General features: G+C 36.0%; 1 protein-coding gene across 3 annotated transcripts; it reads right to left on the reverse strand.

Annotated features, from left to right (window-relative positions):
• Window positions 1-6,766: 6,766 nt before the first annotated feature.
• LOC114457796 (uncharacterized) lies at window positions 6,767-18,495 on the reverse strand. 3 transcript variants are annotated; one of them, XM_028439876.1, is made up of 8 exons: window positions 18,365-18,447; window positions 17,433-17,610; window positions 16,011-16,325; window positions 13,348-13,629; window positions 13,134-13,277; window positions 12,895-12,920; window positions 8,761-8,827; window positions 6,767-7,533 (listed from the first exon to the last, which is right to left on the reverse strand). In XM_028439876.1, exons 2-8 carry the CDS (start codon window positions 17,464-17,466, stop codon window positions 7,412-7,414), a joined length of 990 nt encoding a protein of 329 aa, XP_028295677.1. In that variant the 5' UTR covers window positions 17,467-17,610; window positions 18,365-18,447; the 3' UTR covers window positions 6,767-7,411. The 3 variants fall into 3 exon arrangements, with proteins under 3 accessions (XP_028295677.1, XP_028295676.1, XP_028295675.1); XM_028439875.1 differs by lacking the exon at window positions 17,433-17,610 and having other exon boundaries at window positions 16,011-16,322; window positions 18,365-18,495; XM_028439874.1 differs by lacking the exon at window positions 17,433-17,610 and having other exon boundaries at window positions 18,365-18,445.
• Between the last annotated feature and the right edge of the window lie 4,483 nt (window positions 18,496-22,978).

Below are 22,978 nucleotides of genomic sequence, written 5' to 3' on the forward strand. Positions count from 1 at the left end.
AATTATGACTTTCCTTGGTGATTTTTTTTTTTTTTTTTGTGGCGGAAACGGGCTTCCATATAAAGGACTCCTTTAAGCTCAAACACCTTAACAAAAGTCATTCTACGTTTTAAATAAGGATTTTTAATTCTCAATAATTACATGTTTCCATCGAACTATTTAAAAGGTTGAAACCTTGCTATTTAAAAATCATTAGAAATTTATGTTTTGAGTAAATTCCGATTTATTTTGTTTTTTATTTGATGTTTTGATGTTTGGTTTTTGATTGTCAATGTTGTGTATTGTGTTTTAATCCATTTTTGTTCCTTTTTGTCTTTTTTTTAAATTAACAATTGAAAACACCATAAAACAGTCGCATATTTACATGTGTACTATTAATATATTTATTTATTTAAATTTTTTTATTTAATTTTTTCTATTTAATCTATATATATATATATATATATATATATATATATATATATATATATATATATATATATATATATATATATATATATATATATATATTCAAATCTGTTTTGAAAAAATCATATATATGAGCTCTGAGACAAAGCACAGGGCAAAGGTTGTTCTAGTTTATAAGGTTTAAACTCATTTTATTTTTGTGGGGACATACGGCCCCATCTATAAACAAAACCTCAAAAACACTGTCAGAGTGAACAGAACCAGACCTCCACTATCTGACCTGTGTCCATAGATCTGAGAGACCTGCTGGGTTCATACCTGACTAACATCTCACTGATGTATTCTGGACCAAACCCATTCACACATTTATACACCAGCATCACAACTTTAAAGTCTATTCTGAGGCTGACTGGGAGCCAGTGTAAAGACTTTAAAACTGGACTAATGTGTTCAGACCTCTTTGCAGATTTATTTACATAATCCATGTATCAAATATAATGTTATTGTGCAGAAAAATGATTGATTCAACAGTGGATGTTTCAAGCCTGTCCAAATTCTGTCCCTTTCTGGTTCATGGTGAGCAGAGGACAGCGCACAGTAGTGTTGTGTTCAAGACCACACTATCCCAGACCAGAATGCACCGAGACCAAGACAAGACCAAGACCGAGACAAGCCGAGGCCGAGACCGAGACCATGAACATTTTTTTTTTTTCAATTTAAAAAAATGTTTAAATAAATAAAATTATGACAAGGTTCAACAGTTAAATAACATTTTCTCTTTAATTTTAGTTTATTTTAAATACATTTGATGGACAAAAAAGGTGCCTGCAAAAAATTAACTAAAATATTAAAACTACTACTGCTACTGATAAATTCACAATTATTCTACATATTTGAAAACAAGATTTTTATGTCAGCTGAATGTACAGCAAGTGTTTAAAAGTATTTCTGCCAAGAAATAATGATTCTTAATTCTGATTCTTTGATTTGTGCAGGTCACAGATTTCACAAGATAATTTTTTAGTTTGAAAAAGCCTTTACACAGGTTATTTTTATTAATTCACTTAGTTGATATAGTTTAATTTGGTTACTGTAATGTAACTAGAATATTCAATTAACAAAGGTTTCCAACTGTAACTGTAAAAGTGAAACTTTCTGAAATAAAACTACAAACAAGTTGTCATCAGTGTAAAAAACAAAGAGCTACAGGTGGATGTGAAACTAAATAATTGTTGAGAATTATTATTATTATGGATACAGTAGAAACAGAAACTATAAAAAATAATTATATTGTGAACCTGTTTATATTGTGGGGAACATATTATATACATAAATGTAAATGAGTCTAAAGACACAAAAAAACACCACTTTAAAAAGATAATAGACTAATATAAGACCTCTTTACAGTTATTTGACTCATTCTGCGCTAGTGCAACTTGTGTTGATGACGCGCTGGTGACGACATAATCCAAGATGGCGGCGGCCCAGACTACAGCTGATACTATGTAATAAAAGCCTTAAAAGACATGAATATAATGAAAAGAGTGGATGGACAGAGACATAAACATGCTGACACACACGGACACACACGGACTTATTAAACACACACAGACTTATTAAACACACACAGACTTATTAAACACACACAGACTTATTAAACACACACAGACTTATTAAACACACACAGACTTATTAAACACACACAGACTTAATAAACACACACAGACTTATTAAACACACACAGACTTATTAAACACACTCAGACTTATTAAACACACACAGACTTATTAAACACACTCAGACTTATTAAACACACTCAGACTTATTAAACACACACAGACTTATTAAACACACACAGACTTATTAAACACACACAGACTTATTAAACACACACAGACTTAATAAACACACACAGACTTATTAAACACACACAGACTTATTAAACACACTCAGACTTATTAAACACACACAGACTTATTAAACACACACAGACTTATTAAACACACACAGACTTATTAAACACACACAGACTTAATAAACACACACAGACTTATTAAACACACACAGACTTATTAAACACACACAGACTTATTAAACACACGGACTTATTAAACACACACAGACTTATTAAACACACACAGACTTAATAAACACACACAGACTTATTAAACACACACAGACTTATTTAACACACACAGACTTATTAAACACACACGGACTTATTAAACACACAGACTTATTAAACACACAGACTTATTAAACACACAGACTTATTAAACACACACAGACTTATTAAACACACACAGACTTATTAAACACACACAGAGAAATGAGAAATAAAATAAAATAAAATACATGAGAAATACATTTTTCATATTTACAATCATTAATTCAAATTAAGTGTACTTATAATAACTAAAAGTATATTCATAAAATCATTGCAATGTTCAGATTGTTCATAATCGTTATTTTAAGTTGGACAACATAATCATTTATTTTCATAATTGGGCCCATACAAAACCAAGGTTGGTTTACAAAATATACAAACGTAAGTTCATCAAGGAAAAAAAAAGGTGTAAACAATACATGAAAAGCGTTTATCAAACCTATACTTTGGCTTTATTAACTTTCAAAAAGAAATAATAGTTTTCTATACCTTGACATAACTTTGTTAGAAGAAAAACAGGAAAATTAAAGACATCTCTTTTTAAAGATTCTATTCTTAAAAACCAAACTGATTGATAAACTCACCGTTGAATACGATTAAAGGCTAATTCACGTCCATCCATTGATTTAATTCAGGACTTTTGAGCCGGTTCACGTAGGAACTTAACACAAGTGTGGCTCGGTTGCAGATCACCCAGAACTTAGAACAACCATGACCCCATCTTGGAGGCCGAAAACAGTGGTGCGGCCGGAAGGTTTTCAAAATAAAAGCAGTTCAAGTAACGTACTTTTTCCATAATTTTCTGGCGCCACGGCGCCCTTAGCATTTGTCAATACTGCCTATTGAGTGAGCCCGCCCTGGCTAAACTAAAAACCTACTTATTAGCAAAAGCATATATCGTATAATAGTGTTAACCTCTAGGAACAAAGCCCTGAACCTAAAAATAGAAACTAAAACCAAAATTATGTAGTAAAACAGCAACATTAAATTCAAACACAATCCTCTATCTACACATAGCTCTAATGGGCTGCAATGGGTGAAGTCCAGTCAGACACAGTTGTGCAGGGTTGTAGACAACTCCTCCCCCAGTTCTGAACCTCGTATACCCACCACACTGCCAGTGTTTGGAATAACGGCGTTTAAAGTAACGGCGTTAGGCAACGGCGTTTGTTTTTCAGTAACGGGGTAATCTAACTAATTACTTTTTACGCCGTTACAACGCCGTTATCGTTACTGAACGTTAAATGCGGTGCGTTACATGCATTGATTAAATAAAATGTTATCCGAAAGCATCCCCGGCTTCTGACTCGACTGTTGTGAGGAGGTGGGTTAAAAACAAGGTGAGCGATTATGATTGGCTAAGGCGACGTGCCAGCACCCGCGACCCGCGACCCGCGACACACACACATACACACACACACACACACACACACACACACACACACACACACTGCAGATTAGATGAATCAGCAGAGATGGCGAGCGTGGAGCAATCTGATGAAAAGTTGACATTTTTAAGGTGACGATACAAACACTACTTTAAATTAATTGTGGTCAAAGACAAGAACGTGTGTGTGAAGTGTTTATTATATCCAGGAGTGAAGACTTTGTCCACATCTGTTGTAAGCAACTCAAATTTAATGAAGCACCTCACGATACATGCATCTAAAAAATGTGAATTCTTTGACATAGAGCAATTTTTTTTTTTAATAGTAACGCAAATAGTTACTTTCCTTGGTAATGAGTTACTTTTATTATAGAGTATTTTAGTTACTAACGCAATTACTTTTTTGAACAAGTAGTGAGTAACTATAACTAATTACTTTTTTAAAGTAACGTTCCCAACACTGCACACTGCTTACACACCATTTACACTGATGTCCACCCATACTCATTCTCATTCCACTCACACATAGTCTAGCACCAGATGTTTCCATGCAGGTAGACCTGATAATACTGTATCATGTTTTTCTGCAGTCAGTGCCTTCTCCTCGCCCTTCTCTCTCTTTTCTGTTTCAGGTTCTTGATGCTGGAGCTAACAGTTCACAGCTCAACTAGTCTGGGACACTCTGATGTTCTATCTAGGGATGTCCCGATCAGTTTTTTTGCCTCCGAGTCCTTTGATTTTGAGAATTGGCCGATACCGAGTCCCGATCTGATACTTCTATAATATTTAAAAAGATAAAGAAGAGAAAAAACTCAAATCCAGGATGTTCTTTATTTATTTTATTCACCTTATTTTAACATTCAACCCTAAACAGAGACATTTTCTGCTGTTTTTTTTTTTTTTTTTTTTAATTGTATTTTTGTCAACATTTCCTAACCATCTCTACACACACAAGGCCAAATAGGATGAAACAGTTCAACTTTATCACCAAAAAAGAAAATGACAAAGTCGACTATAGCGAACACAGAACATTTAATCTCCAAAATCTAAAAAAAAACAGAACAAAAAAACCCTGAAATTTTTTCCAATTAATTTTTACATATTTTTATTTTTAGAATTTTTAAAGTTTTAATTTAATAATTTTTTTGAAAATAAAAACTTAAACAAATGTGGTTAAAAAAAAGAAATTCTCCTAATTCTATGAAATATTATAAATAAAAATAAAAGTCAGAATGAAGAGAGGAAGAGGAGAGAGAGGAGAAAACACAGACTGCAGAGAGAGAAACATGTTACAGCATCAACATTTACATCGAATCAGTTTAATGCTTTATTTAATGTGAGAGAGAGAAGAAGAGGACCTAAACCAGGGGTTGGTGACCTTTAGGATCAGCCATTGAGTGAAGATGTTACTTTTGTGTGTGATCTGCCTGAAAACAGATGTTGTTGTGGAATAAATGTTTTTATAGTTTTCTTTAGCAGCCATTAAAACTTTCTTTTAATGCAACGCTTTGACAACAGTCAGAATACAGACACAGTGCACTGTACGTTGATCATAGGTTCCTTTGGATAAACATAACTTAGTTACACAATCATTTCCTTTGGTTTGTTTATTTATTTCATTCAAGACATTAAAAATATTATTTCTTCTCCACATTGAAAAAAGAAAAAAATATGAATAAAAAGGAGCAGAAAGAAGTAAAAACTTATAACATCTGACCCCTCCTTAAAAAAAAAAGAATAATTGCATTAAACAAAGTCAAGCTGCAACAAAGTCATTGTCAACAATACAGTTACACTTCTGTCTCATATCTCTTCTTCAGCATAATACATTTTTTCATGTCATTTATCTTTTTTCAAACCTTTATCAGATGTTCTTTGGTAATTTTTTTAATTATTGGCTTTATACAAAATCTGAAGAATATTATAATCAACAATATCAATAAAATTTAGTGACTTACATTTGATAAATAGTGGGTTTGATGGATCTCTATGTCTAATGTTATATATAGTTTTCAGAGCCCTGAACAGTGGCTGTATGTAAGTTTTACAGGTCAAACCTCAAATTTCCACATAGTAAGTTATATATGGTACAATCATTGTGTTATATAAAGTGAGTAGAGGAAATTTAATATATAATAATAATTATATAATCAGCCTGTCCAGTTAATTGGTGAATTAATTTTATTTTTTAACCTTTTGAATGTCCATCCCATTTATTTGTATTGATAAATCAACAGTGTTTTTTTTGTCATTGAATATTATATGTTTTGTTTTGTTAACATTGAGAACTAATTTATTTTGATCAAACCAATGTTTTATTTTTTTGAGTTCTTCATTTATTACTTCCATTGTCTCCTGTATTTCTTCACGTGAGTAAAATAAGGTTGTGTCATCTGCAAATAAAATACTCTGTAATCTTTCTGATGCTTTTGTAAAGTCATTAATGTATAATGTGAACAGTAATGGCCCAAGTATAGAGCCTTGGGGTACTCCCCGATTTACGTTACACTGGTTCGATTTTGTATCATTTAATTGTACATAATGCTGGTGTAGAAATGTAATGAATTACTTTATTTCTTTTAAATGTACTTAAGCACAAGTAAAATTACTTATTTAGAAATATACTCAAAAAAGTACAAGTACCCATAAAAGCTACTCAATTACAGTAATGTGAGTACTTGTAATCCATTACTTTCACCTCTGCTTAAACATGTTGTACCTGAGACACTGACTGTAACTGAGCTGTGTGAGATTTTAATCTACAACTGCAAAGAAACTGAGGGCTTCATTTGTGGTGTTTTTTGTTTTTTTTTTCACAATGTGACTCTCACTCTGCACGAAAGCAATGGAACAAACAGAAAAGAGGAAGTCAGTGAGAAAAAAGAAGCTGAAAATAGGAAGTACATTGAGACATATTTACACCTTATCTTGGGTCAGAAATGAAGAAAGAGTATCTGTGTGAGCATCGTTTTTTAGACTTTAAGAGTAAAGTTGTATTAGTATAAGACATTTTTAACAGTCATTAAGTCATAATATTCCAAAAGTAAACTTATTCTATTATGAGAAAAAACTATTTAATATTATTAGAATAAAGTTGTAATTAGACAAAGAAAAAGCCCTGAAAATAAACATTGACAGTCGACAAAAGATCTTGATGTTCTTTTCAAACTTCTGATGATAATGTTATGTTATGGTTTCTTTTTTTTAAAGCAACTGTTCTTTAATAAATCCACTTTGATCTCCTGACATGTTTCGACTGACAACTGCCAGTCTACATCAGAGACGTCTGCTGATCGCTTTGATGTTTCCACATTGTTACACTTTGAAAAAAGCTGATCCACCAAACCAAACTGTAAAAAAATGAGCCACAAAAAGAAGAGTCACTGCGTAAAAAGCACTTATGAAATGCACACACATCAGTGGAGGCGTGTTACTGCTACAGCTTCTTTTCATGTACAGTTAAAGCTGGTGTAAAATTCCTCTGTCCTCTCCTCACACACATCTTCTTCACTGCTTCTTTGACTGTTGAAGACATCACTTCTTCTTCCTCTTCCTCCTCTTTTTTTCTGACCTACAGGAAACAATACGGGAGTTTTGATTGATTGTATGTGTTTAAAAGAGGATAGCAGCATATGTCAACAAGGAAGCATTTGTCTCCACCTTCATGGTGTTTCACACCCTTGTAATTTAATCAGAGTTTTAACTATTTAACACCTGTAATATTAACATCTCTGCATGGGTTTTCTTGCATATTTTGTCCATATAAAATGGTCATAAAAATGTCCTATGATGAAGTGTTTTCCATTACACTTTAGACCTCCAATATATGGCAATTTATCACTATTTATTATTGTTCCAACAGTGTAATACCATTTTGAAATTAAAAAAAAAAAAAAAAAAAACAAAATAGTTTTTTTTAGTTTCAGTAGGAATATTCAGAAGAGTATAAACCTATTTACAATAAAAAAAAATAATAATGTTTTCCTGGTTATAATTGTGCAAAGACTAATTACAGGTGTTTTTGGCCCTAATGGCATCAATGGAACTGAAGGAAGCAGTTCCTGTGTGGCTGCAGACACAGGCCTACATCACTAACACAAACACTTCCCAGGAGTTCTCTTGCAGCAAACTTTGCAGCACTGTCGACCCAGCCTTCGACATCAAACACGTCTATAAACCTCTGTGGAAGTTTCCTCATCTTTGAAGGTCTTCCAGATTCTATTTTTTTGCTACAAATATGAAATAATTTACTCTTTTTTTGAATCTCAATGTTTGCACGTGCAGCACCCCTTCCCCAGCACCACCCGCAAACAGAAGCGACTTCTTCGCGGGGTTTTTACAAAGGAGGAAACGTGATTACTGTAATGTGTGTAGGTTGTCATTAAAGCACAACATGTTAGCTTATAGAAACATTTGGAGTTTTTCAAATTGAGCAAATTTTAACAGTTACGGTCATTTTAATGCACACATACCAGGATGTGTTGCAAGGGTTAAGGATAAGGATGTTTCCACAGAAGCGACAATAAAGGCAGATGCTGTTAATAGAGTTAAAGGACCCCTGTAAATTATGTCTATAAGACCTTTGTAAGACCACACAGTGCTGCAGAGCACAATACCATTTATTAAAAAAAAGTATGAAAACAAACACTTATTCTGATTACAATAAACCTATCCCATCAATATTTTGGGAGAATTGTTTGTGTATCTGTGTTATTGTTATAATGTGTAACAGTTCAACAGCTCAAATATTGCGTAGGTTACAGATCCTTGAATGCTGGGACGTATATGAGTCACTTACCGTGGTGCTGGGCAGGGCCTTGGTGATTCTCTACATTATCACAGATCACTCTGCTGTCCTGCTCATCCTGAGTGCAAACAAAGTACTTCAGAAGTAGAAACTATAGTGATAACAAGTAACAATCCACAATCACAACTCTTTAGTTGTGTAAAATGTGTAAAAATAGTAACAAATGCTATAAAGCATTTCTGAAAATACTTTCTCAGACAGTCCACACAAACTAGATACAACTAATGATACACTTTTTAACTTTAGCACAAAACTCATGACCTTGGTTTTGATAAAGACTCTAAAGTTAAATCTAGGAAGACCCTGAATTATAAAGAGTTCATTGATTACATTCTTGGTGTTTTTCAAGTGTGTGTGAGGTGGCCTAAAACTGCAGATAGGAGAGAGTAGGAAACAGTTATGGGACGCAAGCTCAGGCTTGATCACCCTGTAGCTGGTCACCTTTGATGAGGGTGTTATGGTCATTTTTATATTCATCATCATATCGTCAAATGTATGTTCATGTGTACAATTTGTCATGTTTTAATACATGATGACTGCATTACTCTTTACACTTTTGAACAGCTGAATCATGATTAAACAGTACAGATCGTATTATTCTCAGTGCAGCACAGAGTCTCTGCTCACATGCAGATATACACTGACGCACACACTTATCAAGGACAGATAAGAGTGGCGCCCGATCTTCCTCACTTTTATACATGTCTTCATCATCCTCCAACATTTTCACTGTGGGAGCATCTGACTCCCTCCCTTTTGTCTCTCAGGGTTGGGACCTTTTCTCATCTGTATAAAACCTTAAGCTGAAACTGTTAGAGGGCGCGGCACTTCCTTCGGACGTCCGCCTGGACGGACGCTAATTTTGTTTCACTTTGTTCCATCTTGTACCTTTTTTCTTAGTTTAGAATAAACTTTTTTTATATAAAATCATCAATGCTTCTCCTGGACTCCATCATTCAACCAGAGCAATGAATCATGTCTTCAAATGAGGTCAACCGTAAATTCAGCCGTAACAAGGGTGTTCAGTGTTAAAAAGGCAGAAACACCCCTTGATTCAAAGGAACACTACAGATGATGCATCCCAAATTTACATCCTTTCTAAATCTGAAACACAGCTCTCACGCCACTCTCCAATGTTGTTGTGTCTTCAGTTGCTACACCACAGTGGTTGCTATGGTTGAATGATGCTGTGCAGCTGACTGCATAGTAGGGGTTGAACAAACTAGTCGACTTTATTGTTGTCTCACAAATCTGTCTACGTGACTTCAACTTGTCGCAGTACCTGACTTGAGCCCAAGATGGCGGCACAACACAGCAAACGAGGGTCCTAGTATAAAATCAAGCAATTCTCGCTCCTTCCTGGTTTGTGCTCAAACTGCAGCTGGTAGGCAGATACTATGGCTAATATACATGCTAACATTAGCTGTAGTGGAAACATGTCTGTGTATTAAGCAGATTTGGAAAACAGCAGAGCAGGACGGAGGCTTCGTTAGTGGGGGAAGACCGCTGTTGTGCCAAAATCTGTGACCCATAATAATCTGTGACTGGAGGTGGCAACAGTTCCAACCCCTGTGGCTTCTCGGCAGACATTAAAATGTAAATAGCTCCAAAGAGGTTTGACAACACCGGCTTTGGTGAAGGAAGCCGAAGCTACTTTAAAAACAGCCCAAACAAAGTCTAAACGCCTGGCTTTGAGGAAGCCTTGGGACTTAACAGTTATCATAGGCTCATGGTAGGCGAAGCAGCACTTCCTGGGTTTACTTAGCTTCTATAGCATGTCACGTATCCCAGGGCCTGGTGGTGTAGTGCCAAAGTCTGTGACCCGTAAAAATCTGTGGCTTCTCGGCAGTAGAGAAGAAGAGTGCTACGTCAACTGAGTAAACCTCTCCGTAGCTATTAACTCACTCAGTGCCCCTGACGAGATATCTCGTCATTTCAAATCCGAACGCTCAGCACCATTGACGAGAAACTCGTCATTTGCGTTTTTTCACGGGGATTACTAGAAAACACCCTGGCGGAGGTCCCTCATCAATATTTAAGCTGTGGGATGTTGTAGTGACCAACTATGCCCTGACGATGGCAGCGGTGCACCTTGAGATGAGAGATTAGCCACTGATGCTATGATTAGCTGGGTGGGAGAAGAAGGAACGATTGAGAATATGGCGCTACAAAGTGATATTGTGACGTATCCAGCAGCTCACAGCTCCACATACTAACACAGAACATGTGTGGACCTGAGTAGATTATTGATAATGTTGTAATCGTGAGATAAAACCATCAACTAACCGGGCTAAACGGGTCATTGCTGCGTGTCAGGAGGAAGAGGAAGTTACGTCTGTGTACAGACTGACGGGACGGAACGTTGGAGGAACGCCAAAATACAGTAAGAAATCCATTCAACGCTGACATAGACAGCAAAATAATACTAATTTTGCCATCAAAAGCCCGGTCTCAGTGTTTTATATAAGGAAACAATGTTGTCACTAAAGCAAAAAAAAAAATAGCTTTAAAGTCACTGACAGGATTTTTTTACAAAAAGGCTGTTTTCTCAGCTTTTTGCTCTGAAACTGAAGATTTGTGTAAAACTTGCTCTATTCAACGGCTGATTACAAAAGAACGGAACGAGCCTCTACTGTCATTTTTCATGACAGTAGAGGCTTCAATCTTTCAGAATCTGGTGTCAGATTTCAGATAGTCATAGTAGAAAATATTCTGTGGGTCTTTGAATTCAGTCAAAATGCTCAAAAACGGCTGGCACTGAGGGGGTAGAAAATTTGAAAATCGCTGGCACTGAATGAGTTAAGGAGCTATTTACACACCCTTAAACATGACACTCTGGTGGGTGAAGTAAATGCAGACTGGAGAAGAATTTCAAACATGTTTAAGGGGGAGTAAATGTTCGCCAAGAAGCCACAGGGGTTGGAACTGTTGCCACCGGCTGTCATAGATTTATTTGGGTCACGGATTTTGGCACAACACCGGCACTCGGCTGCCACTCGGCTCGACTTCGACTCTTGGTGACGTCATCGACTAGTCGACGGCTACGAGAGCTGGCGGTGACGTGTGTGTTTACTGAGAATACTGATGAGATGATCCAGGACCAACTCATTGAGCATGCCAGCAGCCCAAGAATACGGGAGAAGCTGTTGGTGCAAACAGAGGGAAATATGGATGGATTTATCAGTTAATATGGAAGCTGCGATCATGCATGTACAGACTCTTTCAGTGAGTCCCAATCTCCTGTGCACGTCGTGCAAGCGAAGCCAAGAAAGTAGGATGGTCGTACATGGAATGCATCTCATCTCTCTCTGGTCCCAGACAGCTCAAAGAACATCATTAAAACCATGACTGCTGCCCCAGCCCCTGAGCCAGAACTTGCACCACCACTGTTTGATAACGTGCCTAGACCCACGAGGTTCAGAAATAAGCCTGCTTGGCTTAACAATTACAAACATTATTTGTTCTCATGGCCTTTGGGGGGAATATTGAAATAGAAAATGATGTAAAAAAAAAGGGAAAAACATTCCAGACAATGTGAAATGACTTTGTCATGATGTGAATTACAAGTGGAAGAGATACTGTAATTGTAGTTGTAAGGTTATGTTGCTACTTTATAATTATTTTGTAGTACTGAGTAATGTTGTTAATATTAACAAGTGATTGCAGTGAAAAAACAATTATGAAGATTGAAGTTAACACTAATTTACAGTCAGTCTTATTTGATTTCAGGTATTGATTATTTCCTAGTTATCAGTAACATTCTTAAACAAAGGGGAAATATGTTGTGTCTTCAGTTGCTACACCACAGGGGTCGCTGTGGTTGAATGATGCTGTGTTGCTGACTGTATAGCAGAGAAGAAGAAGAAAGTTAAAAAGTTCATGTTCTCATACACGAGTCTGCTGTCTCTTTTAATATTCCTAACCACGTACATAACACCTGTGTTTAATAATTCAGATTCTTTTCTTTAGGTCTAAACCTAGAGCAGTCACATATCAACCACTCTGTGTATTGGGAAACAATCACTGGTTACTTTTGCTGCTGTTGGACCACATTTGAGAACCTAAATAGTTCCTGAGAGCTGACGTGTGTTTAGTAAGAAGCTGGTTGGTTATAAATATACTCACAGGAACACAATCTTGATCTTGAGCATCTGTAACAAAAAAAAAGACATTTCTGTCATTGGAATTGAATCAAAAACTGGTTATTGATGTTATAACTAAAGTCGTACAGTGTTGATATGATTCTCAGCAGCAAACAAACAGAAAAGAAGAGTTTATCCTTTCATAGTTTGTCCTCTCTGAGTCACAGACCTTTATGTTCTGTTGTCATAGGTTTTTAACTAAATCTTTGTAGAGATACACACCTTCTGCTGCTCCAGTCCTCCTCCTGTATTTAATCTGAACAGTAGTAACAATAACAACCAGGATGATCAGCAGGCAAATCTTTGCAATGTTGAGGATGAAGATGATCTTGTTTGGAGTCGAATCAGACGTTAAATCAACTGGAGCTGAAAATAATGAAGAACATATAAAGACAGTGTTTACATGTTAAAGGTGAGATTTGATTGGTCGTCCTACCTGTAGACACAAGTGTGTAGTCAGCAGAAATCTTCACTTCATTGTTTATAACAAACTGGCAGGTGTATCTTCTGTTGTGGTTAATCTGACGTGTTATCATCAGATCAGAAACACATTTCATCTGTCTACTATAATAGACTTCATCATCATCTTGCTTCAGTTCATCTCTCTCCTCATCCAGCCATCTCAGGCTGTCTTCTTCACAATAGGTGTATGCGTACACCCACAGAGTGCACGTCAGTGTGACTCCTCCCACTGGATCAGTGCTTTGATTTGCTGAGACTGAGGAAATGTGAAAGAATCCAAATAATTAAATGAACAGTGATATTTGTAGTCAGTACCAGGGTTGGTGTCAATTACATTTTTCAGTTACAATTACTGTAAGTTTTTAATTACCCATGTTCAATTACAAATCATTTACAATTACAGTATCAAGCATTTTTCCAAATACAATAAATTACAATTTTTTTTTATCCTCATAAAGTCAATTACAATTATGTTCTCAATGACTAAAGTTCAATTACAATTAATCACAGTTCCTGAGCCTGTAATAAATAAGTTAATAAAAGTTAACCTTCCTCTTGTGTTAGCTTTCTGTTAGCATCTCTAATGATAACTGGTTTAGGACCAGTTATTGGCACATCAAAAAAAGCAGTGAACCAGTGCAACCACAACATACAAATACCAGAATTACAAATATATTATGAATTATATAAATAGAATTATAAATACATTCATAAATATCAGAATTATAGATATATTATAAATATATTATATAAATAGAATTATGAATACATTTAACAATACCAGAACCACAGATATACTTATAAATCCCAGAAATGCAAATGTATTTACACATATGTACATATACACATAACACATATATATATAGATTTTTTACAAAGTTTTTACAATAAATTTAGAGAGTAGTGTGTTGTCATGGTTGTAAATGTTGTCAATTACGATTACAGTGGCCAGCAATTTTTCTAATTACAAATAAATTCCAATTATTTATTATCCTCAGAAAGTCAATTACAATTACGTTCTCAATTACTAAATTCCAATTACAAAGAATCAAAATGACTGAGCCTGAAATAAATAAGCTAATAAAAGTTAACCTTCCTCTTGTGTTAGCTTTCTGTTAGCATCTCTAATGATAACTGGTCCTAAATCAGCTGTAAAATACACTAAAAACAAATATCTATCATCTCATTTATTTCATATCTATTGGTTACCTTGTTAGGTTTTATAATCAATGAAAATATAGGTTTTAATATTTTTAGTGTAGGCGTCTGAGACTTTTATGTGTCAGTTTATCCTTAGATTTATTTAATTTTTAAATGGTAAAATGTGGAAAAGCTTGATATGAAACATATTTTAATAATTGTTAACTACATATGTGTAGAACTGTACATAGAACTGTAACATGGTTTCCCAGTTTTGTGTTAAATTACAATTTACAATTTTTATAGAATTTTCATTGCAATTACAAATACAAAGTCAATTATCTGAACTCAATTACAATGTAATTACAATTACAACAGCAACATTTTTTTAAATTACAATTAGAATTATGACATAATTGTAATTAATTATCAATTACGCAATTACAATTAGAAATGACCCCAACCCTGGCCAGAACTGATGGTCTTTAAAGCTGCAGTATGTAAGTTTTTTTATGGCATCATTTGGTCAAAAATCTATAATCATCTTAGAACACTTTAGATTACAATATGCTCAGAGTAGACAGTGAATCTCTGCTCTTTCTCCTGGCTGTAAATGAGCTTCAGAAATACAGGAGCTTGACGCTGAGAAAAGGAGGGGGGAGAGGGGAGTGTCTCACTATTCAACATACTGCAGCTTTAACATTTACTGCTTTGCCCAGGCTGAGGGAGGGATGGCAGGTTGACAAAAAAGACACATTTTGGTCATTTTGATGATAACTGAGACATCATCTCCCCTCATCCCCTCTTAAATGGCCTACAGGGCGGGGCTGGAATGCCTTGTGATTAAATCGACCAATCACGTCTTACACCAGCTTCACTCTTTGTTCTGGGCCCATCTCAGCAGCTCAAGAAGAAAAATGTAGGACTCTCAAATGTCTGGACATAATTTCTTCTGCTACGCCACCTGCGTGAGGGCTTAGTTTCAGGAACAAACAGAAACAGGACTGCTAAATCTTTACTTGTGACTAAAACTTAAAAAATAACTACTGTTGTCATCTGTCCTAGAGCTGTTCAACTAAAGAATTAGTGAGAAAATAGAGGAAAAACCCTCCCTAATTACCATGAAAGTTCTATAAAATTATCAATTATAATTTAACATTTGTTACAGTTCTATGTACAGTTCTACACATATGTAGTTAACAATATGTTTTATATCAAGCTTTAGCACATTTTACCATTTTAAAAAAGATTTATAGTAACACAGAAAAGTCTCAGACGCCCACACCAAAAATAATAAAACCTATGATATCATTGATTAGGAAGTAGAGGAAAAAGCCTACATTGGAGTGTGTTGAACTGGTGGAGTTTCTACATGTGATTCCTCAAAGCTTCAGTCATAGATCATATTTATCTGTTTGGGTCTGAATGTGACTTTCTCTGCATTGTTCATTGTCGTAGTAAATTTATGAACAGCTGCAATAATGTCATGTTACTCACGTGTTAAAATGTTCAGAAACACATTTGTGTCATGTTCATTTGTGTTCCTAAAGTAACATCCGTAACGTCCCGCGTCCTCAGAGGAGATGTTTGTGATGGTCAAAGAACATCTACGGCCCAGACTCAGTTTAGCAGCTTGAGGTGAATCTTCATTAATCTGTCCATCACTAACAATGGTATCAGTAGTAAACATGTATCTGTAGTACAGCCATTTAATGCTAGAACATGATGTTTCAGATGAATTCACACTGTTACAGGACATGATGACCTCATCTCCAGCTCTGTGATAGATGTTGATGAAGTCACTGCTGCCTGCTGCAAAGAAACACAGAGCAGTCGTTATAAAGTTATAAAATAAAACAGGGATGGGGTCAATTCCAGTAACTGTAAATAGTTCTTCAAATTCTCAATTATAATTGTAATTGCGTAATTGATAATTTATGATAATTATGGCATAATTATAATTGTAATTTTACTTTAAAAAATCTGTTGCTGACGTAATTGTAATTAATTTGTAATTGAGTTTAGATAATTGACTTTGTAAATGTAATTGCCATGAAAAATCGATAAAAATGATCAATTATAATTTAACACAAAACTGGAGAACCATGTTACAGTTCTATGTACAGTTCTACACATATGTAGTTAACAATTATTAAAATATGTTTCATATCAAGCTTTACCACATTTTACCATTAAAAAATATATAAATCTAAAGGTAAACTGACACATAAAAGTCTCAGACGCCCACATCAAAAATATTATAACCTATATTTTCATTGATTATAAAACCTAACAAGGAAACCAATAGATATGAAATAAATGAGATGATAGATATTTGTTTTTAGTGTATTTTACAGCTGATTTAGGACCAGTTATCATTAGAGATGCTAACAGAAAGCTAACACAAGAGGAAGGTTAACTTTTATTATCTTATTTATTTCAGGCTCAGTCATTTTGATTCTTTGTAATTAGAATTTAGTCATTGAGAACATAATTGTAATTGACTTTCTGAGGATAATAAATAATTGGAATTTATTTGTAATTGGAAAAATTGCTGGCCTTCTATTTATATAATCTATTCATAATATATCTATAATTCTGATATTTATGAATGTATTTATAATTCTATTTATATAATTCATAATATATTTGTAATTCTGGTATTTTTGCACTATGTTATGGTTGCACTGGTTCACTGCTTTTTTAGATGTGCCAATTCACACCTGTTTTACAGTCTCTGCAATTATAAATGTGATTGATTATGTAAAACATCTATACTATATATCTCACAAGTCTCATTGTTTTTTATTGAATCATGTGACCCCCTCTGATCATGTGACCTAATCATCCCATGTATATATGCAGGTGTGTCAGAGCTGTTTCCTAAGTCTGATGAAGGGCTAAGGCCTGAAACGTTACTTTTGCTGGTGAGAAAGACATTTTTGGTGAGCATTACAGCTGTGCAGATCTATCACATTTCTTTCAAATGTTTCCTCAGCCTCAGATCTGTGATGTTCCTCTTTGTGGTGATCTCACTGAGCACGCCCAGAACGTCAGCACCGGATTTCATCACATTTCTCTGCTTTTTAAACTCACACTGGTGTTCAGGCAGAACAACATAGAGACACAAAGAAAGTCAACCATAAGCAGTTTTTCCAAATACAATTCAATTACAATTATTATTTATCCTCAGAAAGTCATTTACAATTACAACTTAATTATGATTACAGCGACCAGCATTTTTTCATCATTTTTAAAATCATATTTCCTCTTACACACAATACCTTCAAATTTATCTTTGTAAGTTTTTAAAATACATTATTTCATTTGATTTCCACAAATGTAAAAACTGAAAGTTTTTCATAAACTAAAAGAAGAAGAAGAGGAAGCTCCAAATAAAAAACCTTCTTAACATAAATTTATAATTTTCATTCTGTGGCCCTAAATTAGGTCCATACTCCTTCATTGTGTTCTCCTAATCATTTTCTACTGTTTGTTCAAAGAAATAAACTCATTTGATCAAAGTAATCACAACTTGAGTAGATTCAATTTTCTAACTTAAAACTGATGTATTTCAGCTTTTTGGGTTCATTATTATCTGACTGAAATAAAACTAACTTTAAACTAAGTTTTTTCTTTTCTTTTTTCAAAATGAGCTCTGTTTTAAAATACATATAACAATTTGCCTTTAAACTTGATATGAAATGGTATTTTGTCAATATTCTCTAACCATCCATATGTTTTTAACACAGGTCTAGTTTTTTTTTATCACTAAATCATTAAAACAAATGAAATCCAAAGCATCTCCTCTGTTAAATGATAAAACAACATCAACAGAAGAAGAAGTTTACCTCCAAGCACGAGCACAAAGAGCAGAGTGAGCTGCAGGAGAAGCATTCTGCTGTAGATCAATGTTTCTAATGTTTCCTCACACTCTGATCTGTGAGTGCACTGAGCAAAAATATCATCTTATATCAGTGATGTCATAAAAAGAGGAAGAGGAGTTTAAATGGGTGGGGTTTATGCATATAAAAATATAAAAACACATTATACAGTGATTCTAAACTAACGTCTCCTTTAAATAATGTGCTACACACACAAGGCCAAACAGGATGAAACAGTTCAACTTTATCACCAAAAAAGGAAATTACAAAGTCGACTATAGCGAACACAGAACATCACAGCAGAGACACTGACAATAATGAACAGTCACATTATTCCAACAGTCTACACTCATTTCACTACATTTATGATTCTTGAATAATTGTTTTCATTTCCAAAATATAATTAAAAAAAAAAAAAAAAATGTTTTAATGAAAACCTTATGAGACCAACAGTGTTTATGAGGCCTGTTTACATGTAACACACAAACACAAACCAGGTTATGGTTTATGAGGACTGACAAACATTACAAGGTCTACAAGAATACAATACTAAATTTAATCTTCTAAAAACCCTTTTAAAGACCCCCTCCAATCCTCCTTTTTTTTATAGCTATTTTCATTCTCACTGGTCTTTAAATTGTTGTGAAGTTTTTAGCCAAAATAACAAAACTTGTGCCATTTTTCAAGACTTTCCTTTTGCAGAGTGCCAGTTGCTCATTAGCAATGCTCCTGTGAGTCGTGGGTGGAGGTGGTGCTGCTGCTCTGCACCCTCCCCCTCACAAGCCACATCTCAAATGAGGAAAATAAAAAATAAAAAAGTTAATATCAAGGTTAGTTATTTTACAAGTCAAAGCAAACTGATCCCTGCCTTCGATGCTCTCTGCTGCTGTCCCCCTATCAGGAGAGACTTCTACCTGTCTACTGCCAGTCTGCTCTGGCTGCTGAGCAGCGAGAAACTAAAACTGCAACTGACAGCGTCGGTATGTGTGTAGCTCATTATGCGCTGATTGTTTGCATTATTTGTTTATTAATTTCAAGATTATGAGAGAGACTAGTGGCGTTAGATGCCAAGCTATTGTTTGATCGTTTGTTTACTATAAGCAGCACGTGTTAGGGAATTTTCCATAGTTAATATGCACTGGGTTAAACTAGGCTTTGTGGTCATGATAAGGCCACACCAAACCTTGGGTTTAGACACAGTCTCCCCTTGAGATAGGGGTAAGCAGTGAGTCTGCTCCTTTTGGGGAAAACAGGAGGCATTCTGATAGCATTGCTATAGCAACCAAGGTCAGATAGATTACTTGTGTCCAGTTGATGCTCACTTCAGTTTCAATATGATGCACACCAGAACCTGCTTGAGATGTGGTTCAAAGTCAAGCATTGTTGAAAACTTCATCATTATGACTCAGACTGTGAAGGCCAACACCTCACTAGACAAGTGTCTCCTGGATGGCCTGACAGAGGAAACTGTTGGAAGGTTCAAAGAGTCTTCTCAGAAAGACTTTTTCCAATCCCTTCCTAACGTGCTGGTTGTACAGCTGACACGCTTTTCTGTCCAAAATCATAAGACAGTAAAGAACAATGGAGCTGTTGATTTTTCACAGATTCTAGAGATTCCTGCAAAATTCTGCATGAATGAGAGAAAATCGGTTAAATATTCTCTGGTCAGCGTTGTAAGTCATCTGGGAACATCGACTGAATATGGCCATTACATCTGTGATGGAGTGAACAGTCAGCAGAGCCAAAGCTCAAAATCTTGGCTCACATATAACGACAATGTAGGAAGATGAGATGAGTTATTATTAATGGGTTATATAACTAAGAATATTAATTATGATTATTAATATTACTTCAAATTTGCGGGGTGCCACTCCTTTTAACAGGAGAAATATGTCTAAATTTTTAGACTAAACTCATCAATGTGAAACCAGGGAAAAGTGAATTCTACCAGACATCTACACCATCATCACAGCTTTAATGAATCAGAGGAATCAAATATTATGTTTAACCTTTTATTCAAAAGTCAACAATTAACACAGTCAAAATATCAATTGAAATGGGATAATTAAATCATGATAAAATGCATTTCTAGGCTAATAAAAGTGAGGATTATATGTAATAAAGTGAAATCACTAATCTAGGAGGATGCTAATCTACTAAATATTGAATAAAAATGCAGGATACATATTCAATAATAAAATCATAAAATCAAAGAATAAAATAAAGAGAGCTCATAACAAAGAGAGGAGGACGGACAAGGGGGAGACGAACAAACATGAATGAGATGTACTGTGTGTGCAGCATGTTGTTAATGCGTGTAAGTTTGTAGTTATGGAAATATGTATGTGATCTATTGTGGATGAAGTTGCTGATGAAAGTTCATTCTTGTACCTTGGAGGTGAGGTCAGGCTGGACCTGGAGGTGCTGTTGAAGCAATGTAGCAGGACGTGCCACCGTTGGTTCTGTTTCGGTTCCACAGAATTTAGCCCCTTCAGCCGATCCGGGCGGTTAGGCCTTCGCAGCTGGCTTCGATAATGGCTCTTGGCTAACCCCAAGGGTCGCGGGCCGGGCTTCCTTACGGCTGTTACGCACGTCACTGGGTGCGGAATTCGTCCGAACCAAGCAGCTGTTGATTACAAAATCTAACTGTTTCAACTAAAAATAAAAATGAAATGAAAGACTGGAAACATGAGGGAAGATGGGTGAGCATGAACGCCCGCGTCCAAAACCATAGTTTCTGGTCGCGCGTCCTGTTTTAAAGGACGTTTGGCGACGCCTTTTGGAGGAGGCGTCTGGGTGGATCCTTCTGTGATCATGTCGGTGATTGGTCAATGTCTCTGCTTTCAGCTTGTGGGTGTGTCTTGGGTGTGTGTGAATGTGAGACAGAGACAGACGACAAGGGATGATTCTAAACATAAAAGAATGCCTAATAATTAATTCCACATATTTCAAAACATCTTTTCAACATCATATCCTGAAATATCATGTATTACGAAAGAGTTTGATACCAAACACGACTAGGAAATAGCCTCGAATCACTTTAGGAACTAATTAATGCATTTTACCTGTAATTACTCATAACATAAATGTCAAAAATCATGTTATGCCTCCTCTTAGCTATACGGTCGCAGTAAATACCTCAAACTAACTTTTGTGATGTTTTTCTGGTAATTTTAAGCACTTTTAAATGATAAACACTTTAAAATAGAATTCTGTTGGTTATTGTCTTGCATGAAACGAGTGTGATTGAACAGGCAATATTTGTAATTCCAATTTCTGGAGAAATCATTCCACAACAATGTTTTCATTTGTAATTTTTCAGTCAAACACATGTTCGTTGTTCTCATTTCTAACTTTTCAAACATAATACAATTTCTTTGTTCTCCTTTCTTCACTAGGAGACCTCTCAGTGAAGGTCTGGTAAGCGTCTTCCTGTGATATCTCACCACAGGGGGTCAAAGGGCATTGGGACCGTTCTTTGAACTTATAGCATCCCACAGTATCTGTTTTAAAAAGGGGGAGAAGAGGGATGTTCTTTTTTGATCATAAATGTCGCAGGGAGGTAATATAAGGGAAAACTGTCCTTGGATTCTCTGGTCCTTTTGTTTGGCCGGAAGGGGAGTCGTAAAAGACGGGTTCATACTGAGTACTTCACATAGCTGGTTCAGTCTTAGCGGCTCCGGTAAGAAGTTCAAAGACCACATAGTGGGGTTAGTCCTGCATCTCAGAGTAACGGGGGCAGTTGTGTGTAAACAGTTCGATGATAACACAAAGACAGGCTCCTTGGTTCATTCTTGCTAGCAAAGGGGGAGGCTTTACGCTTGATGTGGTTTGTTTCCTACATAATCCCCCTGTTGATAAGGTTTCAATGCTTTGAAGCTCTTATCAAATAGTTCTTTTGAGGAAACAAAAGAGGGAACGAACCTTCAAGTTGACGACAACTAGAAACAGGTAAAGGTGTGTTGAGGTCCTCACACACCCTGACGAAAGTTCAGGAGTGACAAAAGTCCAACGTCCTTGTTGGAACTTGGAGGTGTTTCCCCCTGTAGGGTAGGGAAATCACTCTCACCTTGACGTTGAAATGAGCAGCATTGCCAGGAAGTCAATACTGGAGGCAACGCTGGGAGGTTGAAGCTAGAGCCCCTGGTGGTTGAGGCTGGAGCCCCGGAGGTTGAAGACTGGAGCCCTGGTGGTTGAAGACTGGAGCCCCTGGAGGTTGAAGGCTGGAGCCCCTGGAGGTTGAAGGCTGGAGCCCGGGAGGTTGAAGGCTGGAGCCCGGGAGGTTGAAGGCTGGAGCCCGGGAGGTTGAAGCCTGGAGCCCCTGGAGGTTGAAGACTGGAGCCCCTGGAGGTTGAAGGCTGGAGCCCCGGAGGTTTGAGGCTGGAGCCCCGGAGGTTGAAGCCTGGAGCCCCTGGTGGCTGGCGTTTGAGCATTGCCTGGTGTTAATGCCTGTGGGCCATGGAGGTAGGAGTTGGGCGACCATGGAGTCAATTCTGAGGTGCCGCTTGGCAGTGGGCACCCGTAGACCAGGAAGGCAGACTAGGTGTGTGTACTATATGTTGCTATGTGTCCCTCAACAAT

The sequence above is a fragment of the Gouania willdenowi genome, chromosome 24 (assembly GCF_900634775.1).
Source record: "Gouania willdenowi chromosome 24, fGouWil2.1, whole genome shotgun sequence".
Lineage (NCBI taxonomy): Eukaryota > Metazoa > Chordata > Actinopteri > Blenniiformes > Gobiesocidae > Gouania > Gouania willdenowi.

Coding starts and splice junctions, on each gene's coding strand:
- LOC114457796 (XM_028439874.1), bottom strand. CDS start 18,410: ATGCTTCTCCTGCAGCTCACTCTGCTCTTTGTGCTCGTGCTTGGAG. Junction 13,278..13,347: donor CTACACACTTGTGTCTACAG/GTAGGACGACCA, acceptor CATTATTTTCAG/CTCCAGTTGATTTAACGTCT. Junction 7,534..8,760: donor AGGCCCTGCCCAGCACCACG/GTAAGTGACTCA, acceptor TGTTTCCTGTAG/GTCAGAAAAAAAGAGGAGGA.